Below are 12,993 nucleotides of genomic sequence, written 5' to 3'. Positions count from 1 at the left end.
AGATTGAAAGTAAAAAGATGGGAAAAGATATACCAGTAAGCAGTAACCGAGAGACAGAATAGCTATACTAATATGCAACAAATTTTAAGACAAAAATTGTTCCTAGAGACAAAGGAAGATATTTTATAATGGGAAGAGGGCCAATTCATTAGGAAGATATAACAATTATAAACTTATATACACCTAGCAACGGCATCCCCAAAGTCATGTGGCAAAAACTGATAGAATGGAAGGGAGAAAGAGACAATTCAGTAATAATAGTAGCTGGAGATTTTAATATGTCACTTTCAATAATGAACAGAGCCACTAAACAGATGGTAAACAAGGAACTGGAAGACTAGAGTGACTGCTATTCCTGGAGAAGACATGGATGGTAAGAACTTGAAGCTGGATATAATAAATCATGCATGAAATGAAAACCTCCAAGAAGATGATATCAAAAGGAATTTTGAAGAAACTGATTGATAGGATTAAATTATTTACTTAAAACTCCTTACAAAAACCAAAATATAGACTACATTAACTGATAAAGATAAAATAATCTGTGCACTTAAAGATCACATTAATAGCCTCCAAACTGAGAGAACTTCATTGCAATTAGGAAAAAAAAAAAAAGAAAGAGAGAAAAGCAAAAGCCCCTGTGGAAAATTCAAAGTCCTTCCTGTACTGCTTCAAGAAACCAAAATAAATGTTCACCACATATCCATGTCAGAGTTAATCTACTCCATAAAGACAGAGGAGAATCTTTTCAAAGTGGATGAAAAGATCAGGCATAAATGTGAAGGACTGGACACATGAAAGATTCAAGCCAGGTTTTTATCAGAAAAATTTGAAAGAAGCAATGACTATTATTAAAGTCAGCTTATATCCCAAGAGTGAAAAGTTTATGGTAGTAAGTCGAAGCCTCTACTGGCTGAAAGAAACCTCAATAACTTAAGAAAAGAAAATGCGTGCATTAGTCAAAAAAGCATTAAAGACGAGTTTAAGCATTTCAAAGTATGTTTGCATCCTGATGTTTCAAATGGGGCATGGAGGGGGGAGGGATAAATTAGGAGTTAGCAGAGGCCCAAAGGGGCCACCAAGGAATCCTCTGGATGGAGAGATTTCTGAGAAATGATGTGCATCAGGCTGGGTGAGTGTGAAGATCGGGGTCCAGGGCCCTATGTCAACCGGCTGCCATCCCCACCCCACCCCAGGGTCAGGATGACAGGAGCAGGATGCCTCCACAGGCCCTCTCCATCCTGCCACAGCAGGTTCTCCACAAGGGCAAGACAGAGCTTATCCTGGTGCTCCTTGCACTGGCAGAGGCTCGGAACCTTCCTTTGGTCCTACCCTCCCACCTGAGCTCAGCACCCCTAGGCCAGGCTCTAGTTCTCCTATGAGAAGGCAGGTGCTACAAAGGAGTCCCAGGGTTGGTTCTTGAGACAAGGACCCCCTGTCCTTCCCCTTATTCCAGAAACTGAGGGTGAACCACCCCAGAAATGTCTGTACACTAAGTGCTAAGTGATACTAAGTAATAAACACTAAGTAATCAAATGTAATGTGACAATGGCATAAGAGTAGACTGAGAGACCAGTGGAATAAGGGACAGTGCCCAGAACACACCTAAGTCTTTTGGGGGAACTTAACATACAATAAAAGTACCACCATAAACAAATAAAAAAAGGATGGATTGTTTAGTAATTGGTGTTGTAAGAGCAACTCACCCTATGGATATCCTTACTTAATAGCATATACAAAGACAGACTCCAGATGACTTAAAGATCTAAACATGAAAATGCAAACTATAAACTTAATAAGAGAAAGAGTAGGAGAATATCTCTGTGACTTAGGGCATGGGAAGGACTGCTTCCTACAAATTAACAAGAAAAAGATGCCAACCCATTAAAAACTGGTCAATGGATCTAAAGAGGTAATTTTCTAAAAGAAGAAACTCAAAAGTCTAACAAACACATGAAGAGATGCTCAGACTCATTAGTTATCAAGGGAAATGCAAATCACAAGAATCAGATTGCACTTTATACCTATTAGACTTGGCAAAACTCACAAGGCTGGCTAGTGCCAAGCAATGGCAGGAAGACAAGGATATGCAGTATTATGGGAGTGAGACTAACAAAATCATTCTAGAAAGTAATTGGTCAGATTAACTACATGCATGCCCTCTGCCCCATCAGTTCCACTTCTTGGTGGACAAGCCAGAGGAATAACACACAGGTGAGTCCATAACCAGACAGGTATAATGGCGTTCTCTGCAGTACAGTCCGTTGAGGGGCTTGAGGCAAGGGCTTGTGATAATCGTTACAATCATGGGCTAGAAATATACATAGTAACGTGAATGAGTCTTAAAGAGTGTCGGTGAAAAAGTGAAACACGAATGAGGTATAGAGTACCATTTTCACTGGGTCAAATATGTATAAACCCAAAATCATAGTACACATTTTAGAACACCTTACAAACAAAAAGATACAGATGAAACACAATAGGAGGATTGCCCAAGAGCAGAGGTGGGGAAGAGGGCAGAGAAGAACGAGCACAAAAAGAAGTGAATAGGGCTTCCCTGGTGGCGCAGTGGTTGAGAGTCCGCCTGACGATGCAGGGGACGCGGGTTCGTGCCCCGGTCTGGGAGGATCCCACATGCCACGGAGTGGCTGGGCCCGTGAGCCATGGCCGCTGAGCCTGCGCGTCCAGAGCCTGTGCTCCGCAATGGGAGAGGCCACAACAGTGAGAGGCCCGCGTATCGCAAAAAAAAAAGTGAATAGAACAAGAGAAAGGCCTGGCACAGAACAATGACAATAATGTGCCATGAGGTGAGGAGTTTGATTCACTCAACTTTAACACCTGAGGTTTTGCACAAAAAATAATACAGTACAAAGTTAATTCCACTACTCTGCATGCAGCTCCACACAATTCCTGTAAGCTTTTATTTAAAACCAGTGTGTCTTCATCATTTAAACAGGACAGTGTTTTCAGCAACTTAAGAAATTACTCAGTTAAGATACAAATGAACTTATTAACAAGACAGAAATAGATTCACAGATATAGAAAACAAACTTATGGTTACCAAAGGGGAAAGGGGGTGGGGGAGGGATAAATTAGGAGTTTAACAAATACACACTACTATATATAAAATAGGTAAACAAGGACCTACTGTATAGCACAGGGAACTATATTCAATAGCTTGTAATAAACTATAATGGAAAAGAAACTGAAAAAGAACATATACATATGTGTGTATATATATATATATAAATCATTTTGCTGTACACCTGAAACACTGTAAATCAACTATACTTCAATAAAAAAAGAAATTACTCAGTTAATTCTGTTTTGAGAATCTAATTATGTCTCCATTTATAAATACTAGAAGAAGTATAATAAAAGGCAATTAAGCAAAGGAAACAGATTTATCAATTCACAGGGCTACAAGTTGCTTGGACCTAAAGCTAAAAGTCAGATGCATAAGAAGCAATGTCACTTATGTTGCATTTGACAGCATGATTTACAAGCAGCAGTGACATGAGGCCGTGAGGTTGACAAAGGAATTTTAAACATTGCATTTAAAACCAGTATTTTGTAGGACTGATCTGGAAACAGTCTGGTATTCTGACAAGTATAGCCATCTGCATACCATGCTTATAAGTTTTTTTAAGAGCAGAATATGAGGAACCCAGGCATTTTTAAGACTCACGGGTGGATGCTTTGATGCTGCTGAAGCTTTGGGTTTTGTAGCACAGTTTAAGCAGTGCCACGCTGACCTTGAAGACTGAGGGAGGAGGAGGGTTGGGGACAAAAGATCTGTGACCTAGGCTCAAACTCACACAACTTCTGCAGCTGCTTGGTTATCTGCAGAAGCCCACGTGACAGGACTAAGAAACACACTGTCCTTCGCTGAGGCATCTACCATCAGTTCTTTGGTAAATTCCTTCCAACCACCAAAGGACAAACAACAGAAACAAAAGAAATGAAAAATCTCTTCCTCTCCCTTACTCCTTCCCAAAACCTTCCTCCAGTTTAGCCAAACCCACTTCCCTGCCTTTGAGGGAACGGCCTGCCTCCTGGCTTCTTGCCTGCATCAATATTTTCCATCTCTACAGCACAGGAGATAACTTTTTTCTACATTATGGAAATGCTGTGCCCAGTCAAGAAATTTTAAAAGATGTGAAAGTTGTCACAGTGTATCTTAATCCAACTATCTTTAATTTTCAGAAATCATAAAGACACTAAAAAGGAGCTATCAGAAATTCAAAATGAAGCCCAAAATAATTTAGGCAATTCATCTGAAGTCTAAAATCCCATGAGATAAGTGGTATATTCAATGGATTTGTCCCTCTGCTCTTCTTAGTGTTTTTCCATTTGCTTAATCACCATGGAGGGTACAAAACACAGAAACACACTGTAATGTAATATTCTAGTGTAAAGTCTTCTCCATCCTGTAAAGCTTTTGGCTTTACAGAACATGAGGTCATAAACAGGGATGCTACAGTGTTTAAAAGAATCAGCAATTTGTAGCTCCATTTGTAAGAGGGAGAAAAGTAAATCCTTACGAATTAGATTTGCTTGGCAGGAAAAATGTTGCCTCTTCAGATGTGAACAAGGACCTCTTTTTGCCCCGGTTGGCAGGAAGGTCAAAACTAAATTCTGTTGCAACTTAACTCATCTTGGGCCCTGGTACATTCAATCCCTGTTCTTTTTGTAGCAAAGACCCCTGCATGGGCCTTAGTAGGATTCAATTTAGAATTCTGGCACGTCTGCGAGACTCCAAGATAGGAACAACAAAAGGTGTAGTTACATGAAGAATTGAGGTGGTTTTGAGAAAGAACGGAAAGATGATTGTACAAACTGGGTCAGTGATGATGTGTCAACATAGGAGAGGAGCTGCCATTTAGCCTGTGTCCCTCAGGGTGGCCTGTGACCCCCTGGGCTCACCCTTGCTGGGGATACGTGCTACTTTTCCGATTTTACCATTCATCCATTCCAATGAATTTTGGTGGGACGTGCATCAATTTTGGTGGGATGTGGTGGGAAAGAAAGAAAACTGAATTTGTAAAATTTTAATTCATTTATAAAGGAACTCCATTTGTAGTATATGGAAAATCACATATTTTGAAAATATGCACAATATAATTATGTTCCTTTACAAAGTGGCTTTTTATTTTAAGAATATAAAAGATATTTTAAAATGAACGTAATTCTATCTTATCATGATTTTAGTTTATAATTGCAATATTGCAGTTAAAGTTTCTATAAAATTACACTAAATTTAGGTAGCTTTCATCTGTCTTGTCTTTTCATCGAAGAGCAGACATAAAATTATATTATCTTAACTGGCTGTCATTTGAAAATCGCTTTGATTTTATAATTATATATAAAATTATATAAAAAAACTATAATAAGGTATTTCTTTTTATTTATTTATTTGGATCTTTTAGTTGCAGCGTGTTAACTCTTAGCTGCGGCATATGGGATCTAGTTCCTTGACCAGGGATTGAACCCGGGCCCCCTGCATTGGAGTGTGGAGTCTTAGCCACTGGACCACCAGGGATGTCCCAATAAGGTATTTCAAAATACTCCTTCATCTAAAATTTTTCTTACTTCTAATGTTGGGATGAACGGTTTACAAAATATGTTAAAAAATATTCCCGTCCCCTGGTGCTTATAAGTAGTGAAAATAAAATTGAGATGATCTGACAGGTTGCTCTATTAATATCAAATAACTATACCAGCTGAAGAAGAAAATAGAATATTTACACCAAGTACATTCACTAACATAAATGTGTCTGTAGTGAAAAATTATATTTACATATTCATGTTCGATTGATGTGAAAATAGATTTTGGGGAGGACATGAGATTTAGCTTCTATAACTTGATAGTTTGGACATCCTTCCTAAGGAGCTCAATCTACTTTATTAGCAGGGGACATTTTTGTTTCTGAGAACACTTGGGGGCTGTGAGGTAGATAAGGAATATTTATAAAATTTCAGATAATTAGGACCCACGTGAACAGTATGTACAGCAAACCCACTGCAGAGGGAGGAATCTCCAGGCCCTGCCTGGGGCCCTTTGCCTGTAGCTCCTCATGGCCGCCTCTGTACACAGCGAGAGCAGTGTGGGGTTTTGGACCCATGCATGTGGAGTAGCTTCCACCCTGAAACCTTGAAACCAGAAGCAATTTGACCCCTACAATATGAGTATCAAAAACACTTTCTGTAGCAATAAGGACAGCAAGAATACAGGATACATTTTAGGATGAGAGGAAAAGAAATTATTCAAAGATCCAGAACTTTAGGGTTTCTCCAGGTTTTTTGAAGATTGTGAAAGAATAAACTTGCAATGTTCAATAACACTCTCTGCTCCGTTTTTGGAAGTCCTCTTTTGGAAATATTCTCATTCACAAAAACAAAACAGATTTTTTTTTTTGGTTTCTGACCCACACCTCAAATTTTCAAAAGGATATTTTATTTTGTTTTAATTCTTTTAAATGCTAGTATTTATTATCCCTTAATCAATCAACCAACCAATACATTGTCAGAACAATTAAAGATTCAATCTTACTTTTATCTGGACAATTTTAATTTCATCAAATCTTGTATCAGCAAGAGATTTCCTTGTCTGGCCTCTTCGGTGTCCAAATTTACACTTATTTCTCATCACTTGCTCATCATCTTCTATGGGTCTTCGAACATATTTAAAACGATCTTTGAGGGCTCGTTTCCATAAAAACTGTGTAAAATTATAAACCAGGGCAGTTAATCTTCAGAGAGATTGGAATAATCCTATATAAACAAAATCTTTGTCTACCACCTTTGGGCTTGAAATTATTTTCCCATCACAGTAATAGAAATAATATATCTATTCTTCTATTTATCCTCACAATAATCTTGTGATAACACTATAAATACACACATATATTGATATTTTGTATAGTACATAGCTGTGTGTGTGTGTGTGTGTGTGTGTAGTTATATAAAATGTCATACAGCTAAATATACTAGCTCTTGAGTCTAGATTCCCTAATTCCTACAATTGGACGCCTTCCACTTTAGTGTCTCCACAATGCACTCCACTTTCCCGTTGGATTCTAGAAGAACTGGTACTGGCTCATGCATATATGGACTGACACGCTTTCTTTAAATGCATCATCCGATGAAGCAGCCTGTGCAACAGAGGAGAGGAAGAGATGGTGCCATTCGGGGAGCTGCCAAGAGTTGTGCATGGCAGGAACAGAGAGCTCAAGATGTGGAAGGGTAGAAGACGCAGAAAATAGAGAAGTCAGCCCCATCCTGAAGGGCATGGTTACCCCAAAAAGAGCTTCAAGGTAATCGGGAGCCAGATCCTTTCAAACCCCTCTCTGTGGACAGAGAAGTTCTCTTCTAGAGCGATGGTTCTCAAACTTCCGCCTGAATGACAATTCTTGGAGGATCTGTTAAAACACAGGTTGCTGGGTCCTACCCTCAGAGCCTCTAATTCAGTAGGTCAGGGGCAGGGCTGAGGATCTGCATTTCTTCCAAGTTCCCGAGGGGCGATGCTGACGCTGCTTACCCAGACTCTAGAGGTTCTGCTTCAGCAGGTCTGAGAGGAGCCCAGATGTCTGTAGCCTTTAAAACTTTGTAGAAAATGGCTGCAGAGCTGGGTTAGGAAGTCCTCTTAGGCCACATTGAGTGGGAAGTGTGGATGGTCAGACTGTGCTCTGGGAGAATCTGTCTGGCATGTGGACAGCTTGGAAGACCAGAGACATGTTTAACAACTTGGGGACACACCTGGGCTTCTTCCTCAACACACCAACACTGCTAACATTCTTTCCCTCTGCTGGGCCTTTGGTTTTGGCCTGAAAAGCTCTGTCCCTCTCCTCACCTACCCTGCTGGTATCTAGGTAAAGCTTGCTCTGTTTCCAGATCTCAGCTCAGCCATCACTCCCTTACAGCCTCCCTAACAGTTCATTTCCCTTGGTTTTCAGGCTCACCTTTCCTTGTCAACACTTATCACACTGGTAGTTTACCCTCATCTATGTGATGTTTTTGTTTCTTTTCTTTTTTGTTCTTTTCATTCTTCCTCTATTCAAGTTTCGCCTTCCTTTCTTCCTTCCTTCCATTCTTTCCTTCCCCTAGGCTGTGAGCACATGAAGAAGGTCTTGAGTCTACTTTGCTCACCAAACCCAGCACAGTGCTTGGGGCATCTTGGAAACTATAAACACTAGATGCCTTGAGTCTGTCCTCTGTGAAGCACATGGGCCCAGGTGTTGAGCAACAGACTAGAAGCAAGACTCTGAGTCTTAGTCTTGCTTGGTAAGTATTTCACTGTGTGAGGAGTGGCCAAATCTAGCCTCAAGGCTTCTTTTCAGCCCCTCATCTTCCCTGCAATGCCATGCACTTGAATAGGCCCAAGAGTGGGTGCAGGGAAAGAAACGGCCATTTGTAGCTACACAGGCCCATATTTGCCTCCTAGTCTTGGCCACTAGATGGGTTAAGTCACTGGGTGACTTTGGGCATATCTTATGAGCTCAGGCAAATGGGAATGCCACTGAGATCATGTTAGTCCAGCGTCTGGCACTTAGATTTTGTCATTCCCGGTTCCTCGGTTTAAGTCTCAATAAGAGCTATTCCCTGCCCCTGAGAAAGCACTGGGACCTAAGTTGGAAAGACCCAGGATCCTGGACTAGCTCCAGTACGTATTAGCTAAGAAATCTTCAACAAGTAATCCCTCAGCCTTAGTTTCTTTAACTATAATGGAATAAGAAGATTAGTCCTGTCAACTGCACTGGGTTAGGGGGAAACTCAAATGAAGAGCTACTTCATGGAAGACATTTCTAAACTAGAATGTAAAACCCTTGGCAGCCCTGGTGAGGAGGACTGGGGCTTGGGGGTTGGGAAGGCAGCTTCGGCCCCAATTAAGCGCCTTGGTATGTATGAGTCAGAGATGCTTCCTCACCTCCCACAGGCTTGTGGGTCTGGACACTGCCGCTGCTGTTTTACAACAGCACAGAAATAATGGATGGCTTGTGTTTTTCTTAGCCCTGAAATCTGAACTAGTACAAATACATTTTTTCCCCCTCATGTTTCCCACAGCTCTTAAGGGCCTCTACACCTGCGGATTTGTTGGGAGGTATCACAGCAATCAACTGCTAGGACAGTTTTAAATTGCCAATGTCTTCTTTCCAGCCTCTCCCTTCTCTCCTTAGCAAGTATCGGATAGGAACAAAAAAAGGGCCAGTCAATGCAGTGGTCTACATGAGCACTCGATCAAGGGGTGCGCCCTGAGCATCTGCTACCTGCGTGGCACAGGGAAATCCTGACACAGATGCCACAATAGAAAATCTTTTTGTCATTGAACAGTCATCCTTCTTCTCCATGCTTTTCCAGCTAGAGAGGGTGTGGAAAGAGCTACATAGACACAGCTCTCCACAAATCACTCTGAAATAAAACACAACCCTGAAGTTATGGCCTCCTGAACGGATATGTGAAAAGTCCACATATCACCAGCAGATCTTCCCCTAACATTGTAAACCCAAATATAATCATTAGGAAATATTTAGACAAACCCAAAATGTGAATCATCGTACAAGGCAACTGGACTAGGCTTGTCCAAAAAAAGAAAATATCATGGGGAAAAAAAAAAAAAAGGTAGGGAAACTATCCTAGAGACAAAAAGAAATTAAAGAGACATAGTAACTACATGGAATGCATAATCTTTGATTAGATGTTATAGCCAAAAATCCATTTTAAAACTTTGTTTCAATAATTGAAGAAACAGGGATATGGATTGTATATGATATTATGCAATTATTATTAATTCTTTTGGTATAAAAATGGTATTGTGGTTAGGTAGGAGATTGTCCTTATCCTTATAAGATATATGCTGGGGTATTTAGGAGTGGCAACTGTGACTTGCTTTTTTTCAGATGCTCCGTCAAAACAAACAAATAGATATGAGAAAGGAAAAGTAAATGTGGCAAAATGGTAATACCTAGTGAATCTAGATCAGTGAGTTTCAATCATCGGAGATTTTGCCCCCCGCCCAGGATACATTTGGCAATGTTTGCAGACACGGCTGGTTGTTACATCAGTGTGGGTGAAGGGGTGCTATTCACACTTAGTGAGTGCCAGGGATGCTGCCAAGTACCCTACAGGGCAGAGGACAGCCCACACCACAAAGAAGTATCCACCCAAAACGCAACACTGCCCAGACTAAGAAACCCTGAGCTACATAAAGGGTATATGGCTGTTCACTGCAGCAGGCTTTCAACTCCTGTGTAGATTTGAAAACTTTTGAAATAAAAAGTTGAGAATATCCGTATCTTGTAATAACCTATGGTGGAAAATAATCTGTAAAAAATATATATACATATAAATATAACTGAATCAGTTTGCTATACATCTGAAACTAACACAATATTATAAATCAACTATACTTCAATTAAAAAAAGTTGAGAATAAAGTTAGTCCTAAAAATGACCAAATGCTTCCTTGCTGTGTGCATGCTCTCTCTCTCTCTCTCACACACACACACACACACACACACACACACACACACACACACACATAGTGTGTATCTTGAAGACACACACTGTGTCTTCAAGAAAGTACAGCAAAAAATTCTTCTCAGAGATATCTGCTATAATAAGGTGCAAAAGACATCTATCTTATTTAGATAAGACTACCAATGTATGCGCATACAGCATATAGAGATATAAGGACTAACAGACAGCAAATCTTATGTACACAAAGCTATAATTCCCCACAATTGTCCCTTAAATCATATCGTTCCAGTGTCACAATACACTCAATTGTTTTAACCATCTTAACTATTTTTAAGTGTACAGTTCAGTAGAGTTAAGCATACTCACATTGTTGGGCAATGGATATCCCAGGCTTTTAAAGCCAAGAGACTTGCAGACCCAGAGAACAAAGCTTGTATTGAAACCTCTAAAGCAGTGTTTCCCAGCCCTGACTGCACATCGGAATCATCTGGGGAACTTTAAGGTGCCAGGGTCTCTTCTCCAGACCAACTAAACCAGAATCTCTGGGGATCCTGATGTGCAGCCCGAATTGAGAACTGCTGCCCCAGAACACCTCCAGGATCTGTTTTTGTCAGAACAGCAGAGATGTGAGAGGGCCAGGTGAGGCTGCAAGTCAAGACCTCAAAAGCAGACCACTTCTCCACTGGGTCTAAACAAAGGCAAGAACCACTTTATTGATGAAAGCACTGATGTAGGTGCAGTCACAGCCTTCTCCTTCCACGCATCGCATCTCTTAAAGATCCTTCCTAGAGACTCATCTTTACACATGAGATTCCAAACAGCTTTCAGAGAGAGACAGAACGACGATGACAGAGAGAGAGAAAGAAGATGAAGAAGGATGAGGAGGGATGAACAGGGGCACACAGAGGATTTTTAGAGCAGTGAAAATAGTATAGATATACACGATACAATAATGATGGATACATTTGTCTAATGGCATAGAATGTACTACACCAAGAGTGAAACTTAACGTAACCTATAGACTTTGGGTAATAACGATGTGTCAGTATAGGTTCATCTACTGTAACAAATGTACCCCTCTGGTTGGGGATGTTGATAATGGGAGAGGCTGGCATGTGTGGGTCAGGAGGGAGATGGGAAATCTCTGTACCTTTCACTCAATTTTGCTGTGTACCTAAAACTGCTCTAAAAAATAAAGTTTTTTTTTTTAAAGAAGACAAAGGAACACAGAGAGACACAGAGAAGTCATCAAAAAGAACAGAGCTAGAGGGGATAGAGAGAGATAGAAAGAAAGACCAAAACTTAGAACAAAACAGGGACTGACAGCAAGGGACAGAAGAGATGGCCAAAGGAACAGAATCAGAGAGAGACCAGACACAGTCAGAGAAATTGACAGAGAAAGAGAAACAGATAGACCCAGATAAACAGACAGAAAGAGACTGAGCAAAGGGGAAAGAGGCATGAGATTACTGGACAATACAAGGTTCTTATTTTAAGAAAGGTTGAGAGAAACAGAAGGGGCCCACGCTGTCACTTACAAAGCCACAGCCGTCCTCATCCAGGAAAGGGTGGGCCTGCAGCAGGGCGCTGACCACGTCGTTATACTGCTGGGTGGTGGGGTACCTGTTCGGTGCGACAGGGAGGATATTTTTCATTTCAAGAAGCCCACGTTCCTCCTCCTAAGATGAGTCTAAATTACATTCACTTTTCTTCAAATCGTTCTATATGACAATGTAGACATTCAAATGTTGGGCCATGTTGGACTTACTACCAATATGTCATGCAAAATCTGAAGAGAATTGGTTCCAAAGGAATTCAAGTCTACTCTGAAAACACACCCTCTACCGAAGCAGCAAGTCTGCCCTGTTATTACTCACAGCGAGCCTTCCAGATACTTCGTCATGTCAGCCTGGAGAAACTCAATGATCCGTATCCTCATGCTGTGATCAGGACACTTCTGTTCTGCTAACATGCATTTGACGTCATAAGGAAACTCTGGTAAAACATAGGACTTAGTCCACTGTAAGGCTTTATTCCCTGTTAGAACCTGTTTCACATTCCTTCTGTTAAATAAAAACACACAAAGAGTGAAATTCTGCTTCAAATATATGCAACTTATTCTCTACACCCTGAGAACTTATGATAGAAACCACTTTCTTGAGACCTAAATATATGGAAGTCATCAATCCATCTTCCATCCAATCATCTACCTGCAAATGTTTGAGGCCTCATCGGGTATCTCTGTTTTCTTTCCCTTTGCACACACATGAATACTTGTCATCCTGGAGAAAAATGTCATAACAGTATAGACTATAGAATAAAGTCTGAAGTTGGAAAGAATATTGATCCATATATCTTGAAGAGTTAATATGTAATGCATAGCTCAAAACTAAACAAGGTATCTAACTAAAAGAGTAAATTGCAATTCAGCAAAGCAAATGAGGCATACGATAAAGTCTTAGCACCTGATTCAGAAAATTCTAACTTATTTGGCTTCTGTTTGTAGTGAAATACAAGA

At 40.4% G+C, this 12,993-nt stretch overlaps 1 protein-coding gene across 1 annotated transcript in view; it reads right to left on the bottom strand.

Moving 5' to 3' along the window:
• Positions 1 to 12,993, bottom strand: part of SAMD3 (sterile alpha motif domain containing 3) — a 47,510-nt gene that overhangs the window by 12,546 nt on the left and 21,971 nt on the right. Inside the window, exons 5-7 of the mRNA XM_027079533.1 lie at positions 12,353 to 12,538; positions 12,014 to 12,098; positions 6,554 to 6,721 (exon numbers count right to left, since the gene is read on the bottom strand). Coding sequence (XP_026935334.1) covers positions 6,554 to 6,721; positions 12,014 to 12,098; positions 12,353 to 12,538 — 439 coding nt within the window. The remainder of the gene's footprint in view (positions 1 to 6,553; positions 6,722 to 12,013; positions 12,099 to 12,352; positions 12,539 to 12,993) is intronic.

The sequence above is a fragment of the Aethalodelphis obliquidens genome, unplaced genomic scaffold, assembly GCF_003676395.1.
Source record: "Aethalodelphis obliquidens isolate GAN/ISIS:26980383/991018 unplaced genomic scaffold, ASM367639v1 scaffold3, whole genome shotgun sequence".
Taxonomy (NCBI): Eukaryota; Metazoa; Chordata; class Mammalia; order Artiodactyla; family Delphinidae; genus Aethalodelphis; species Aethalodelphis obliquidens.
Note: the sequence above shows the minus strand (reverse complement) of the source record. Positions and strands in the feature narration are given on the sequence as shown.